This window comes from Micropterus dolomieu, linkage group LG04 (assembly GCF_021292245.1).
Source record: "Micropterus dolomieu isolate WLL.071019.BEF.003 ecotype Adirondacks linkage group LG04, ASM2129224v1, whole genome shotgun sequence".
Lineage (NCBI taxonomy): Eukaryota > Metazoa > Chordata > Actinopteri > Centrarchiformes > Centrarchidae > Micropterus > Micropterus dolomieu.
In genome coordinates this window covers 5531314-5548725 of record NC_060153.1, presented here as the reverse complement: position 1 = coordinate 5548725, position 17412 = coordinate 5531314, and the positions used below count along the sequence as shown (strand labels likewise).

The 17412-nt window shown below is 40.8% G+C and overlaps 2 protein-coding genes across 3 annotated transcripts in view; both read left to right on the top strand.

The window, feature by feature from the left end:
* fat1a (FAT atypical cadherin 1a) overlaps window positions 1-7177 on the top strand; it is a 74769-nt gene extending 67592 nt beyond the window's left edge. The window contains exons 24-29 of one of the 2 annotated variants that reach the window (XM_046046292.1): window positions 37-190; window positions 535-645; window positions 775-1412; window positions 2462-2596; window positions 4425-4460; window positions 5591-7177. In XM_046046292.1, coding sequence (XP_045902248.1) covers window positions 37-190; window positions 535-645; window positions 775-1412; window positions 2462-2596; window positions 4425-4460; window positions 5591-6261 — 1745 coding nt within the window. In that variant the 3' untranslated portion in view covers window positions 6262-7177. The remainder of the gene's footprint in view (window positions 1-36; window positions 191-534; window positions 646-774; window positions 1413-2461; window positions 2597-4424; window positions 4461-5590) is intronic. The other variant, XM_046046294.1, reaches the window with a different exon arrangement.
* Window positions 7178-16439: 9262 nt separating this feature from the next.
* The window catches only part of mtnr1aa (melatonin receptor 1A a), a 36337-nt gene continuing 35364 nt past the window's right edge, over window positions 16440-17412 (top strand). Inside the window, exon 1 of the mRNA XM_046047372.1 lies at window positions 16440-16890. Coding sequence (XP_045903328.1) covers window positions 16707-16890 — 184 coding nt within the window. The 5' untranslated portion in view covers window positions 16440-16706. The remainder of the gene's footprint in view (window positions 16891-17412) is intronic.

The window sequence follows — 17412 nt, the reverse complement described above, 5'->3', positions numbered from 1 at the left end:
GTCAAGTCTTTTTTCTTTTTTTTCTGAATTCCACAGGCTACTTCTGTAAGTGTCCTGCCTCTTTCATGGGCACCCACTGTGAGATTGGCATAAGCCCTTGTGCCTCCAACCCCTGCCTGTACGGGGGCACCTGTGTACCTCGTGCAGACGACTTCTACTGCCAGTGTAGAGGGCAGTACTCAGGACAAAGGTATTACAACTTTGTCTTTTTGGTCTCAATTATAAATAGAAAAAGTGAACATTTTCCAAACATCACTTTACTTTATACCCATGGGGTTACTTCTAAGATTGAAATGAAGCCTGACTAATGTTGAGTAGTAATATTCATAGTTTGAGTTTGAACCTGCATTCATCAAGTCTGGGGGAATTTGTAGACCGGTCTTCTGTATTAATAAATTATGTCTTACCCATTACTTCACAACGTAGTTTATCCTGTAGCAAGATTAAACGCATATTTCACTAATTTACCACTGAATACAAATCTTTCACACTGCAAAAACAGTCTTCATATATGTAAACTTGTATTGAATTCAGGTGCCAGTTGGGGCCGTACTGCAGAGACAACCCCTGTAAAAACAGTGGAAAGTGTATTGACAGTCTGGATGGTCCAGTATGTGAGTGTGAAGCAGGCTTCCACGGAGACAGGTATGTTATTTTTGAGTGAACTGAACTCGCTAAATGATTGAATAAGTCTGATCTTTTGCATCAGCAGTTTGTAACATGCAGCATTTCAACCTCAAACACACCTCACTAAATTCCATTGTTACTATCCAGGTGCCTGAGTGATGTTGATGAGTGCATCAAGAACCCCTGTGCCAACGGAGGCCAGTGCCAGAACACATACGGCTCCTACAAATGTAACTGCTCACTGGGTTTCAGCGGGCAGATGTGTGAACTCCGCACTGAAGTGCGCAACGAATTCGTCTCTACCTCCTGGAACATCGGCCTGGAGGAGGTGATTGGCATTGTGGTCTTTGTGTCAAGCATCTTCATCCTGGTCCTCCTCTTTATCATCATCCGCAAGAAGGCTTGTCGCAGCAAGGCGAAGACCGACGACGACAAACATCATGGCTCGAACGTGCCCCACTCCTTCCTCCAGAGACCTTACTTTGACGCCAAACTCAACAAGAACATCTACTCCGACATCCCGCCTCAGGTCCCTGTAAGGCCCATCTCCTACACTCCCAGCATTCCAAGCGACTCAAGAAACAACCTGGACAGGAACTCATTTGAGGGCTCAGCCATCCCGGAGCATCCGGAGTTCAGCACCTTCAACCCAGATTCTGTGCACGGACACCGCAAGACTGTGGCTGTGTGCAGCGTAGCACCCAATCTCCCGCCTCCCCCTCCCTCCAACTCAGTCTCAGACAGTGACTCCATCCAGAAGCCCAACTGGGACTATGACTATGATAGTAAGTTTGCTTCTAGGTTTCAACTGCTTTACTTACCTGTGTCTAGGCAGGAGTTGCACAGAGTTCCAAATTACCTCTATGTGACATTTAATGTATTTAAGGCATTAAACACATGTTCTTTTTATTGTAGGTGCACACATTCTTAGTGTGGGTGGCCCCTAATCCTGGCAGGGCTGCTGAGGCGATGTAGACATGAATTTATACAGGACTAGGAGTGGATAATTCAAAATTAGCATGGACTTTCAGTGGAATCGTATCATTATGATATTTAGTGAAATTGTGTGTAACACTATTTTACGGGTCCACAATTTCCTTATTATTTTCTTTCTTAGTTTCCTGGAAAGGATGTAATTTGGTACTAATTATAGGGCAAATAGAGCACTGTCTAATTTATATAATTCCAGTTATTTGCTTGTTAAACCTGTAAATGTTTCTAAAGGCAAAAATACAATTCAGCATATGCGGACAATTAATGTGTCCAAATATAAATAAATAATGAATTCATATTAAGTGGAGATGTGCTTTCAAATTCTTCTGGAAATCAACAATTGCTTATAAGCCCAATATAACTAGCTAAAGTCTATTTAAAATAACTTTATCTCTATTTCCTCTGTAATTCCTACCAAATTATGCAGCTCTTTCCAGGAAACCTGCCAGGAAGTTGTTAGGAAATCAGGAACCCTTAAAATAAAGTGTTACCAAATTCTATTGTCCAAGTCAATTCTAAACTAAATTCCAAGACAAATGAGTGAAGAGTTTGGCCTCATGCATAACAGTGGACCTTAATTTGATTATATTTTATGTGATTTTGCATACATTTGCTATATTGTGACATATAGTGACTCTAGAAAAAGATACTTTTAATTTCTTATCTCAACTATTTAAATGTAGAAAAGTACCATACGTATGGAAAAGCAGCATTTGTGACTATTCAAAGTTTAATTGTTGCACATCCCACACCATTTTGCTATGTCCTACCCTGGAGGATTTTTTTCCTCATCCATGTACTATAGGTATACACTAAAATCAAACTCTGCATTCTCTTCCAGCTAAAGTGGTGGACTTGGATTGCTTGACCAAGAAGCCTTTGGAGGACAGTGCCTGTCACCCCTACAACACCAGGGGCAGCATGTCTGAGGTCCAGTCCCTCAGTTCCTTTCAGTCAGAGTCCTGCGACGATAACGGTATGCTGCCATTCAGCATGTTCAATCTTACCTTCTTAGCCATTGGAGAAAAACTAACTAGATAGCATTGTTTTTTTTTAAAATGCCATGTTTTCTAACACATCCATGAATGAGATGTCATTTTGCACTTGATTGCACTTTTCTTTTGTGTGATCAGCCTGCAATGTTTTGCAACAGTTACCTTTGTCTTGTAGAGCTGTGTTGATTTTTATGCTAACGCTGTTTCTTTGCATGCTCAGAATGGATAGCCCAAATGGTGGCTCTGCGGTCACATGTTCTTTTCTCTTTCTTTTTGCTGCGGGGCTTCAGCTCCCATATGGATTAAATCAGTCCACAGATCCAGAACAAGGTTTTAAATAGGGGGTCCAGCCTGTAAGTCCTCAATCACTACTGGTACAGACGGAAGCAATCACAACAACGTGTACTGTGTAATTCACCCGGGATTATATCCATATATATATATGTGTATTCTGACACTGTTTTCTATTCTGCCACCGCTCAGTTTACCTGCGTAAAAAAGAGTTTGATGACTTATAAAGCAAAATCATTCACAAGGTCATTGACTTTGACATGTGTCTGCATTTTCCTTTTTTCATTCACAAGCATGCCTTTTCTTCTTTTTGTTTGTCTGTTTTTGTTTTCTTTTTCAAAATGTAGCTACAAATGGGTGTTTAAAGCAAACATCAAGGAACATATCAAAAGGGTATACGTGCTTATGTTATGTTCTCCTATTTCCACTTCATAGCATACATATTACCCTGTGCCATTACTGGGATATCATGATGGGGATTGTGCTGCTCACAAGTCATCAAAACCTTCATCTCTTACCTTGAAAATTTAGACGGAATCACAAATTGGATTAGAAATTCAATATTTCCTAAACAGGTCATTTCTATTTCCTCAGTTTGTTTTCTAAACGCACACAGGCTTTTCTCTGTGTTACGGTTGGAAATGTGTTTATATCTCCGGGGAATTTCACTGATTCTTCCATCTGTACTGTCAGTGGCACCCAGTAGCATCTCAGTATGTTGTTGTTGTACGTTATCTTGCACAAACAAAACCCCTCCCACCCCGCCCCACACTGTGTTGCCTTCCACCATTGTCTTGTGCCCAGCCATGAAAACCCTCCTGACATTCAGTGTCGACACAGAAAAGGGGAAAAAAGTGTGTCCAGCGACACGGACAGCGACATTTGTGGGAAGTGTCGCTTTCGTTGGCATCAGTTCCACCACCATGCACTCCATATGTGTTTTTTTTGTTTTTTTTGTCTTTTAAATTATAAAAGCATTTGTACTAATGCTACATTTCTTCCACCCACTCTCCTCCCCCCCTGCCTCTCACAAGCCTCCGTAGTGACAGTAATCCATCTTGTCAACTCTGTTGTTGACACGGTGGAAGGAGAAGGTACTCTTTTATTGCTTCCATCTGCTAGAACTTTTTGTCCTTAGTGTTGGGATGTGAAGTGTAGGTTGTAGAGCTGCCATTATCTTACACTAACAAACCCCATCCAACCCTGACATCTTGCTTTTATTCAGCTGCTAATTAAAAAGATATGCAAATGCTAAATTAAACAGGCACAGAAGTGTTGCCTTCAAGTTCTCAGCATTGATCTTTGCTAACTTTTGATTACACACCTCAAGAAGTCTGTTTAAGAAAATGGCAGACCTGTTGTCTGTTAATTAACCTATCCCACTCTTTATCATTATTTTGTCTCTCGGTGTTTCATTGTCCTCATGTCATTCATGTTCTTAGCCGATTGTTCTTTCCTCTCAGGTTTTAATATGACTTGTTCTTTCTCTCTTTCTCCTTCTTCTTGCCTCATGTAAAGAGTCTTTTTTGGCTCATGATCTCAAGAACCCAAGAGGTGACTTTTTATATCTTTGTTTGCCTGATGTTCACTGGTGTTCCCCCGATCCCACCTTAACCACTAACCCCAAAGCTTAATGAGGTGAGGGTTAAACCTCCTCTGTAAGGCCACGCTGGCGTGACTTTGAGCGCTTTCTGCATCAGCGGCCTGATAAGGTGTTATGTCTGCCTCGTTAAGGTTATGTATCGCCCCAAAGATATTCCCATGCATGGTTTTGATGCTGTGACATTAAACAAAATGTTAATCCGAGCATTACGCGATCAAAGGTTTTGCTCAGTAACTAACTGGAAATTTGACTGACTGGGTGGATGTTGTTTGTGCTTGTGTCTGTGTTATTACTGTTTCAGTTTGTCACAGAATTTACAGTAACTCTTATCAAAATGCTTGAAACCCTGAAATGTAAAAGTGTTTTAGTTAACCTGAAGGTTCCATTATATTTTTTTAAATGTGATTTGTTTGGTGAAGTGGTGGAGGGAAGGGCAACACTGCCCTTAAGTCACAGTTAAACAGAAGTTGGAGAGTCTTTATCTTTTGTAATTTGTAATTTAATTGAATGTGAAACAGAATGGGAAAGGTATAATTGCTAGACAGATTTAAATCAAATCCTATACATTTGATAGGATCACTCGGATTTGGGCATGGCTTATTAGATAGGGCAGTGGAGCTGTAAGCGGTCAAGTGCAGTTTTAAATGTCTGCGTTAGCTAGTCACCGCAAATCACATTTGATTGGATGTATGTACACGTAGAGTTTGAGATGATTAATCCAAAATATATAAACTTCTTACAGGAAGAAAAAAGAGAGGGATTTTGCTATACAAATACTAAAAGATTATTTTTTTGTTTTAACATATTTTTTGCATACGACAAAACTGAACAAATAACTTGGGGAGACAGAAATAGATCTTGAAAAGTTATTTTCTACTGTGTCTTTAATTCTGAATGTGTCCGTGTGAAGTTAAGTGCTTATTAATTAAACAACTCACTGTGTTACTGTTGCATGGTGTGGGTTTTTAACATTAACATTTGGGTATTTTTTAAGTGTTAATAATTGTACCGTGTGTGATTGAGCTTTATTGCAGAATACTAATGAGTGTGTTTTTGCTTTGGGCTTTTCTTTATCAAACAGGATATCACTGGGACACATCTGATTGGATGCCAAGTGTTCAACTTCCTGGAATCCAGGAGTTTCCACAGTATGAGGTTGTGGAGTCGCCCGCCCCTCTGTACAGTGACCCGAGTGCCATCGACACCGACTACTATCCCGGCGGCTTGGACATTGAGAGCGATTTCCCTCCCCCGCCAGAGGACTTCCCTGCACACGACGACCTGCCGCCACCACCTTTGCCAGAGTACGGCGACCGCTGTGACACACTGCGACCACTGGCCAGAGATTTGGACACCGCCGCGACCAGCCCGGACAGCTCCCCCGGGGTCCGCCAGCGCCCGGCCCTGCCCCAGCTCTACAGCCTTAACCAGTACCTGCCACAGCACTCCTACGCAAGCGACACCGAGGGTCAAGGTGCTACTTCCACCTCAGCCAACACCACCCCAGCTTCCACCATGGGCACCGGTGGCTACAGAGGGGGCTACCCTCTAGGTTGTAGTCGGGACTTTGACTCCTCTGCTCTAGACAACATGTCCATGTCTCTGTACACATCCACAGCCTCTTGCTCGGATATGTCGGCGTGCTGCGAGGAGTCCGAGGCGATGATAAGCGACTACGAGAGCGGCGATGAGGGCCACTTTGAGAGGCTGGTCATCCCGGGGCTGGACTCCCAACAGCACACTGAAGTCTGACACTGGATCCAAACAAAAGTGCCTGAACCCACAGCTACACCTTATGTTAGTCCTTCACACACTAACCACACTAAACACGCACAGTACGTGTACAAAGAAAACACAACAGAAACACACATACATACATTTACACATGATGAATTGAGTCAAAACACAGGGGCTGTTGAGACTGGTTGTGGAAAGCCAATCAGCTGAGAAGACCTGAAGAAGTTATAGGTGAGACTCTGTAGCATCTTAACATCTGCTCAGCACTGCCCTTTTGGGTTGGTGCCATTGCTTCAAATAACTGTCGTCATACGCCGGAAGTGGATTGTCTGAACGTCAACATTTCAATGTTTCAACAGGAATAGCATCATGAAAAGAAGAATATTTCATCTTTCTTTCTATAAATAAAACCAAGCAAAATGTTTTTATACAAGTCCTCATTTTCAATGTAAATTTAAATGTACAGTTTTGATTTGAAAGTTTACTAGGTTTTGTAGATATTCTATGCTTTTATTTTCAACAAAAAAAAGAGTTAAATGGTGTGACATTATCAGCCTTACTGTGCTTACATTCACAAAAAAGAAATATTAAAAAAAGAGAGAAGGAAAGAGCGTGGCTTTTCCGAAACACAGTGTACTCGTAAAGTTTAATGTCTCCTGCTCATTTCAAAAAGGGTCTTTAATGAACGACTGCATATTCTTGTGTTGTTTTTTTTATTTGTTTGTTTGTAAATTTTGACTTTGGAACCTCTTTATTTTTCCACCAAGAAAATGGGACCCAATATATTTATAGTGCAGAGTTATCCATGGACACATGACTTTTTCAGGTGTCTGTGTGTGTGTGAGCAATGCTATGGTCTTGTTAAGGTTTTTATTGAATACTGCCACAAGCTCACGCTTTCCTACTGGCAATAAATTATTCCTAAAAAATATATCTGCTGTCTGTGTGTAATTATTTCCAAACTATATTTATGAATTGAACAAAGGTTTAGTAATTGGTTATCTGGTTACAATATGTTATATTATTGTTTTTGCAAAAAGCAAATGATTGATTGCTTAGTTTAGCTTAGTTTTTTATTTATCAGTTTCAATGCACATACAACAATCCAGTAGAGCTGAATGATTAGTCAATTAACAGAAAATTTAATCTGCAGCAATTTTGAAAATATTTATTACTCTGGCAACTCTTTATGCAAAAATGGCTAAAATTCACCGGCTTCTAGGATGTGAAAAAGAAGCTACTTGGGTTTTAGTGTGATGGGCATTTTTCATCAACCAAATGATGAATTGGCTATTGGCTTGAGAAATATTATTGGAAGACTGATCAAAAATAAAAATAATCTTTAGTTGCACAATATACATGCAAACAAACATAATATATGTAATAGAACTTGCTTAAATTAATGTTACTTCCGGTCATTTTCAGTGAACTACAATACATGGTGATATCTATATCTATATTGTATAGTCTTTTTGTAAAATTGTATATAAAGTTCAAATTATTTTTATCAGTGCAACAAAACTGTTTAACTTGTGTAACCCTAGTATCTACGTTTGTAGTGTTCTCCTGTCCTTCAGGCCTGTGGGAAATAAGCAGTTACAATTTATTTTTGAATAGTCTTTAATTCAACACCAAGATGGCATGACAGTACACACACAACTTCATTCTGTCGTAGCACATTTCTCTGCATGTAACACACTTCTCTGTCCCCCAGAAACAGCCAAGGGGAACTGAAATAGCAACTTGAATGTTACCCATATAAATTAATTAATAATATAATAGTTACGTGCGACAGATGACAATGAAACAATTAATGTATGCAATAATTACTCAGTTCAGCAAGTCCAACCAACACTGGAATTACTCTTACTGAAACATAAATCTTTCCACTTTTAAGTAACCCAAAATATAATGTGCGCAGTAACTAAGGTTAAACTTGTTAACAAGCAGCGGCCAACTGATGGGTCATTACAATCTCATGTCATGCAGCCAAGATGATTTTAAGAAAGTGTTTGGAAATCAGAGGAAACAAAAGGGCAAACTGAATCCAATGGAGATAAAATCTCAGTCTGACAGCTTCGTGTCACCTCTCTCCTCAGACTCTCTGCAGCTGCTTGTATCAATAAACACCGGTTGTCTCACATGGGGCCGGATAAACTAACGTGCCCTAGATACCTCCAGGCCTGGTCCACCACGACAATCAACCAGTGCTCTGTGTTTTCTCGCACACGGCGCTCTGCACTGTGCTTACCTGGTCACAGCTCGACGCGGGACTTGTTGCTCTTCCTGCTGGGCTCTGCGGTGGAAGGTGACCTTTTGAGACAGGACAGCGGAGTCACTCCGCATGTGCTGTTATAGGCTGACTACTGTCAAGACGTATCTCTCCCTAACGCATCATATCATGTCACCAACATGTCTGGCTGTCTGCATGATAGTGGTGCCTCTTGCATCAAAGAGCTGCTTGGGTGCACAGAATATACTCATCACAGTATACAGGACCACTTCATGAGACATACTTGATAAGGGCTTTCTAAGTAACTACTGGCTTTGAACATGATATTAACTCATTTGTTAATTATTAAGTGATGGGTAAAAAAACATTTGTGAGAACAACTTTTGGATTGCCAGGTTGTGACAAATGCAAACATGTATTTCCTTGTCCAGAATAACATGCTGTGTCTTTTCATGAGGAAGATCTCTCTGAGGATTACACTTTTGAGGAACTGAACTGAGGAGTACACTTTTATGCGCTTATACTAAAATTGCAAACTGAAAAAGAAAGATTTGTATTTACACGTCAGTTTTTGTGAGAAATAAACAAATGAGCATGCAATGTGTTAATTAGTGAGCTGTAGAGGTGCTGGTAGAGCCAGGCTAGCTGTTTCCTCCGGTTTCCTGTCTGAATGATAAGATGAACTTAGCCACATAAATTTTCTGTGAGACTGGTATGAATCTTCTCATCTAACACTTTCTAATACATTTGGGTCTTCTTAATTAATTTCAGAGTTAAAAGTACAAAAACAACTTATGCTGGAGGCGGAAAAACACGAGGCAAATGGATTTTTCACAGCCTGGTAACCCTAAATTTGTCTTTTATAATGCTAACTGATCTGTTAAGGTTTATTAAAGAAAGGCAAAAGCCATATCTTACATAAATATTTTATATAGCATGCCTCATTAGGAAGTGTTACCAAGTTGGAAAGGTCATGCTATTATTGTATTCCTCATTTCTGCGCTCCTCATTGCATGTTGGTCTTCTATGCATTTTCACTCTAAAAGGAGGCTGTTGCTACAACTGATTAGTGGGTATGGACAGTTCTTTCTCAGCTGGATTGCAGAGTAAAAGAACATTTTCAGAAACAGCACTAAATGAGTAGGTTTTGAATGTGAAACAGCTCTGCAGTCTGTATGGTATAATGTGGGAAAATGTAGTGTTTATCCCCTGCTCTAGCAGCGGCTGGTAATTGAACCACTTTGCAACCAATCAAGTGCTGTTTAATCTCATGCTTGGTGGATCCAATTAACTCTGGAAATGGCACCAGGTGCTTTTCCATTAAATAAATTAAGATTTTCATACCTGCATTATTCTTATTATGGAATCATGAATGCAGTTCTGTGTTCTGCTTCACAAGCTTTGTTCATTAGAGTTCACTTAGGGAGGCTGTGAGTATGTAGTACGGTATGACAACCACAAGATGGCTACATATGACAACTCATATAAGCTGGAGGAAGGCAGGATGGTTCTGGGAGCCAAAAACAGCGGAACAATCCAATGAGAGACACGTGCATTCTCATTAAATGATTTCACTCAGTGGATCCTTCTGGCTGAATGAAGGAACACAACTCAGCCAAATCAGTCGATTCATGGATCAGTTGGTATGAAAACCTGCACAGTGATAATGTGACGTAAGCATGCATTATTTCCCCCACACTGCTCGGTCAAACAGGCACATTTGTGAAATTAAAAAACAGGTCCATATACCTTATATGTATGCCAAAAAATATTCTTACATAAAGTTAAAACGTCAGTAATCCAGAGTTTTTGATGGCAAGATTCGCTTTTCATTCATCACACCTCAAGCAATGATTTACTGTTTGCGCAGGGTGTGTGCACAAGACTGTTAATAAATGCAAGTTGAGGTTCCTCAAATATCAAATACCTCAAATATCAAGTCAAATCAAACAGAAGTGTCTGAGAGAAACCCAGAGGGCGGAAGGAAGTGATTAACATGAGGCTAACGTGTTGTTTAAACACAGTACTGAGTGTCCTAATAATCTACCCAGTCATTCAGCAGAACTATGCTGAGAGCCCCCCTCAGACCCAGACATGTCTGATCTATACAAAGAGACTCTGAGCTGATATTAACATCGACCCACCTCAGCTGTCTGGCCCAACATTATCCTCCACAGACAATACAGTCTGGGAGAAACCCCGGGCTGCTGCAGGAAAACAAAGACACTTGTTGATGTGGCCTGGTTACAACAGAAGAAGCAGGCGTAAAAATGAGGCGAAGATTGCCGCCATGTCAATTTGAGCTGCATTAAACTTCTTGATGGCATGTTTCATTGCGGAGGAACCATTTTGGCAGAGCCGTGTTTACAATAATGTACCAGATGAGCCATTTTGCCGGTGTTGCTAGAATCATTTCTATATCACGGCTAAAATGTAACAACACAAACATCAGGAGGAGTGGGGAGAAACATTTAAAAGGCATAACATGATGAAAAATGGAATTTATTAAAGGGGGGACCAATTTTACGCATGAAGATCAGTTTACTCATCATGAGGAGTTTTCCTCTGGCTGTGAAAACAGTTATCTTCTGTTCTGTGACTTTAGAAGAGTTTGGTCAAGTCATGAAAATAACCCAGATGATGCCGTAGTGAGATCATGAGGGGTCATCAGCTTGGGTCTGGTTGCCAATTTAGCCAATTCAGATTTGGCAAGTCGTAAGAGCAATGCCTTTTCAAGTTCTACTTTCGAGTTCTAGTCGCTAATGTTTCTTAGTGAAACACAGTACAACTTTAATTAAAAGCCTATTCCCAATTAGCCTGGTGGGACTACATGCTTTGACAAATAAACGCAGATCTCAATTAGAGGCCTGGTCTTGTTTTTATAGAAGTTCTCTGGATGTATAAAACCTTTTAAATGGTCGCCTGCTTGAGCTAGTTCTAAGCTGCTTAGATCAGTCATACCAATATATATGTTTAAACTTTTGTCAATAAGGACATGCTACACATCGTTTCATCGGTTAGATTCTCCACAGTTCAATTGTTTAGTTAATTTTATGGAAAAAATTTAAGATTTTAAGAAAAAAAAGATTTAACTTTTATACATGTAATATTCCTACTGGTTAAAATAAACAATTTGAGAGTAACTTTTACGATATGTTCAGTGAGTTGGAGTGAGCAGCAGCATGTTAATCGACAACGACTGAGGTGTGAAATACAACATAAATACAAACCCGTAAAATGGATGATGGAAGGAACCCACACATTAAATAAACAACAACCAACACAAAAAATTGTCTGGCTGCATTCACATTACAGTAAATCAGCTACTGTATTGTTATGTGTCTGTGCATAATCATGTGCTCTGAGAAAACATGTGTGCATGTGCGTGAGAGAGAGAGAGAGAGAGAGAGACGCACACACGCAGAGACCACTGACCCCAATAATCCTCTTTCTACCAGCATACACATCTCTTTCCTGGGTGGAGCTCCGCTGTTGTCATGGTAACCAGCCAAGTGGAGGAGGCGGAGGTGGGATGTGGGATGTGGGGAGTGGGGGGGGGGCACAACAGCAGATAAAAGCAAACACTCATGTTTCTCTGTGGGATGTAGTGATGACCAGTGAAGCAGCAGAGACATGCCAGGGCTGTGTCGAGACCGCACTCATTACATTACTTCTGTCTCCTCTCCTTCATTTTGCTGACAGCTCTCTCAAATGAGAGAAGTGCGTCCGTGTGTGTGTGTGTGTGCGTGTGTGTGTGTGTAGAGGGGGTCCTCTCGGCACCCTCCTGTCCTCATCACGGGTGCATCTGCCCTTTCCATCCCCCACATACAGCACTTCTCTCCCACTCTCCTTTTTCCTCTTTCACCCTTCCCCTTTTCATCCCCTCCTTCCCCCACAAAACTCATAATGTCTCGCTTGAACCTGTTTCTCTGATTGCCGTGATGAAAACATACAGTGCATCTTCCCTCCATCTCTCTCTCTGCCTTTTCAATTTCCTCTCTTTTATTTAGCCGATAAAGTGAAGAAGCTTCCTTGGAGGTCTTTCTATTATTCCCCCTCACCTTAACCCTGCTCTCTGTCAGTTCTACTGACTTTAAATTCAAAGTTGCTGAATTGGCATAAAATACAAAAAGTACTTCTGTCTCATCTCTTACCTCTGATGTTCATCTAATGAAAGAAGGAAATGACAATGTGGCAGCCAGCATCCATAGGTGCATGTGCCAGAGCATTATCCTGTTCACTCTTTAAGACCATTTTAGTAAAAGTAAAACGCTTGTAGTGGCAGTATGCTTTCCTAAAAGCATGGGAGTTACAACAAAACACAGTATCCCCTGCAGATATGTCTCTCTCCCTCTCAGATGCCTGTTCATTACTTGTCGCGGGCTAGGTTACATGTTCTGTGCTTGCTCCTCTACCGCTGAAATTACTGATTTATAAACGCCTTCAATTATCCATTAGATAAAAGTCTCATTGCTCTGGATGGTTATAAAGGCCCAGCAGGGAAAACAGTGAATCATGGGCTCCAACAAGAAACAGAGGGTAGATATAGGAACTCTCAACTACTGATTGAAAAAGTCACAAGTAAAATCATATTTGCTAAGAATAGTTCATGAATTTTAATCCCAGTAGACACACAAGCGGTTAACCGTCTGTGGGGCGACGTTGTTGTTTGCCATTGCTTTGTACCATCTGTAATTTAAGAAGTCCCTATGTGACTCTGTGACTCTGCATGCTACTATGTGTGTTGATTAGAATCACAGAGTAGCATACAAGCCCTCCAGCTACGAGGTCACTACTCGTTGCTGTGACTTTTGACAGATCATTTGTTGTCACCAAATCTGGGCCCATGAAAGAGAGACAGCCAACTCTAGCTAGACCCCCTCTTTTCTGTAATTTGGGACAAAAGCAACAGTAAGGGTCTGAAGAAAATGGAGTTGAGATTGCGGCCTCAATCTGTGTGTATTCAACCCCTGATTTACTAAGGCAGCAGCTCCTGGGTTTCCCTGGTACTCAGAGGTGGGATATCCATGAGAATCGCCAAGCTCAGAAGAGGATAAAGTGATACAGATTATTCACAACGGCTAATCAAACATGCACAAAATCTACACATGGTACACACCTCACCGCAACGATACGAGAGAGATTGTTGTGTAGATGTTAATACTAAGGTAAATGAAGCCAGAGGCAAACTCAAATGTTCCGAGTGAAAGCTAGTTAATCCAGTTTGCTAGCTTTTATTTTCCGAGCATGAACAGCATGGTCCTCCCAAATGCTGTAGAAGAGCAGACGTTTCAGATCGCTAACAGTATGTGATGAATACTATGTGGGCTTGTTGAAAAAGGAGGGGGGAAAAATGCTGTGCTCCAGTCAGTAGTGCATAACCTACGTTGTGAGTGCCGAAAGGGATTCAATGCAAAGGCTACAGGCCCTAAAATATCAGTCAACTGCTGCCATGGGAACTGCTCACCCAGAGGCCTGAAGCTTAGATGCTGTTTCCACATAAAGGTCTCATCCTCTTTTGAAAGATTGGAAAACACGATGCACAATAACAGCAGTATTGTTTTAGTTCAGATTTTCCTTACACAAAAAGTCTGAAGATAAAATAATTGTGTGAGGCTGAATGTGCAGTTACTGTAAGCTGTTTGCTTAATAAGATTGTAACATGTTCATTTGAAATAACAGGATGCATTACCCAAGGGCCCATGGGTAAAGATGCCCACAGTTCCTGACTTGCAATGGGTGAAACAGAGTTTAATTTCAGCAATTAACATTTCGCTGTTAGTTAGCCTTATAATACTCTGTTCATTTCCAGTTAAAGGAAATTGATATTTTCCCCACAATGTGTAGATGTTGAGTCAGTAGCTCCAAATGTTCCATATGTTCTACCAGTGCAGCTGCTGCTGAAGTTTCTTCTATCATCAAGCAAAACAGAGAAGACTGAACATCAAGTGACACAAAGATTCAGTCTTCCCTTTCCTCTCGTCTTCTCTCTCCCAGTCCCCACTTAGTGTTTCTTACAATGTTTACTGTGCTGCCTCACTAACAGCTTTAATTATCCAGATCAGTCCTAAAGATTACAGCGTGTCCAGATCAATGTCTGCCAGCAGGGCGAAGAATATGCTGACCTCAAATGTAATATAGAGAGACGAACGGGGAGCGATAATGATCACACTTAGCTTGAATCTAATTCGCTATTAATTTATAATAAGCTGTTTTTTTCTTAAAATGACGTGAGAAAAGGCAATGAGATTGGGAATCAAGTTCAAAAAGGAGCTCAGGATTATGTTGCTGAGTGGAAACAAAATAATGTTGTGAGGGACGGAAAGGGATAAAAGGATGAGTCTCATCATAATAAAAGCAAAGTCGGGGCGTGATCACTGAATTATACTGCACTTGCAAATCAGTGAAACATGCACAAATGATAGAAAGAGAGCTGCATGTTTTTTTTATTCCAAAGTTGCACTACTGATAACTTCTTGGAGGAGTATCCTCATGGTGTCTGAAAAATGAACTATCAATCGTGATGGTAGCAAGATTCATTTACTAGTGTGCGGTTTTAGGCCATTTATTTATTCATAGATTTGGTTTGGTAAAGCCAAAGAGGTCAGAGCATTCCAGAAATTATGTGTATGGCCTCAAAAAGTTTAGCTTAGCATTAGTAGCTATAGACATCTTGGTGAATAATGTAAGCAGGGATGTCCCGATAAAAAAAATAAAAAAATAAAAAAATAAAATATTTTTTGCCCCCAAGTGAAGTAATTTAATATTGATTATTTATTTATTTAGATTTAGATAATACAGTTTGACAGTGCACTCTTCAAGTACATTTAAGTTATTAAAATTAATCCAATAAATGCTTGAGTATTGAATAGCTCTGCAATGCATTATGGAAAAAAGCCTGTATCCAAGCCTGCATCCAAAGCCAATACCGATCAGTTAAAAATGCCTCGATTCCCATCCCTAGCAAGTGTTTTTCTTTTTCAGTGACAGACAAGGTTACAGACAACACATATGACCACGATTATTAAAATGAGTGTCTTGAATGACAAGACTTTACTATGTGTTTACTTTCATGTCATGACTACAGAGAGTATGACTAACTGATTTGGCATTGTCAAAAGCAATAAGGCTATAGGCAGTTAGTGTTATTGTGCAGGTGAAATATACTAATTATTGTAAATCAGTGTAAAGGACTGAGTAGGCTAATCTATAACTCATCAGGGACTAGTCGAACTAGTGCTCTATCAGTAGTTGTCTTGTGGTTTTATTATGTCGAACAGTCATTAATACATTATTATTAGTGTTATTATTATTATTCACATCAATACTGTTATATGAGACAGCACAATAGGCTTCAGAAATGTGCGTGTGTGTGTGTGTGTGTGTGTGTGTGGGGGGGGGGGGGGGTGACCCATTTATGGTGAACATCATTAACTAACAATAGCACAATAGCCATTCTTTGTATAGAAACTCCATCCATTCTCAGGGATGTTCAAACAAAACTCTTTCATTAGTATTTCAGTGATTAGGCCTATATATAAGCTATGCATGGTGGGAGGGTCAGTGGTTTCAATGAATCCAATAATATCGTCTTATACACAATAAACCCAGTGTTCAATCACCAGCATGCTTGAGCATTCATATAAGTTAAAATAAGACAGTTCCGCATTGTCTTATAGCTTCCGTAAGAACCGTATGTGGGCTTTTCCCCTGGAACAGAGAAAACATGAATGATTCTTCAAAAAAGATAATGAATGGGCTGCTGAAATAAAGCAACGCGGGCCACCGCAAAGCCATGAATGAGCACGCATCCGGTAAATGAAAAGAAGTAGGGCGCCTTCCGAGCCCTTCATTTGCTGTTCCAGCTCTCGGCCACCAAGCGACAGCATTTCTCCCTCTAAATAAAGCCGCTCCTCTCCGGACTGTTTGGTCACATGCTGGGAAGGTTTGAAGTTGCGGCTTCATGTCACACATGCGTACCGACAAAGTGAATGGCACACGGGCGCAGAAGTGTCACTGAGGCGACCAGAGAGATCCGCGGCAGCTGGGGAAAGTCCACGCGGGGGAGAAGAAGGAAGAGAAGCGCGCGTGGAGAGGATGAAGATGAAAGCCGCGAGAGGCTACAGTATCCCACCACCAGTGTCTCCAAAATCCAGGCTTTAGGACGCACGGGGAGTCACGGCACGTTACATTTGGGCCAGTTGAGAAAGTTCCGCGACTGTATACAATGGTTATAAATGAGTCTCACCTGAACAGCTCCTCGCCAGACCCCAGTGACACCGTCCTGAGTCGCCCGCCGTGGGTTACCACAACTTTGGGGTGCTTCCTCATCTTTACTATCGTCGTCGACATCCTGGGCAACCTCCTGGTCATTTTCTCTGTGTATCGGAACAAGAAGCTCAGGAATGCAGGTGAGTCAAAGTCAGAAAAGGTGTGCCTGAGTGGCGACGGAGCGGCGCGCGCGTGGTTGAACTCGGCTGCCTTATAAACAAAACAAAAACTCTAGTCACAATATTTTTTAAAGTGACAACAGTCAAGTGTTGTAGGTTGAGACAAATATAGTTTTATAAATTAAATTCCAGAGTGACATATTCTGTTGTCACGGCGCTGTATTGTTGTAAGGGTTGAAAACATTTTCATTTTTGTCATTTTTTACGGTTGTCCATCTTTGCCAGCGAGCTGGTCATCACAAACCCGAGCTACCATGAAGATGCCTGTGCCCGGGATATAATACGACATTGGCAACCCATAACACATTCACCCTTTGGAGGAGGTTATTGTTGGCTTTAATAAATATTTTTCACTTTAATATCACTATAAATAATTGTATACATTTTCTGGGTTTATTTTCTATTGTTTCTTTAGCTTGTAGTGCTTCCCCTAGCGCCTGATTTTAATGGACAGTTCAAATCGACCTTGACTTGCTTTAGCCT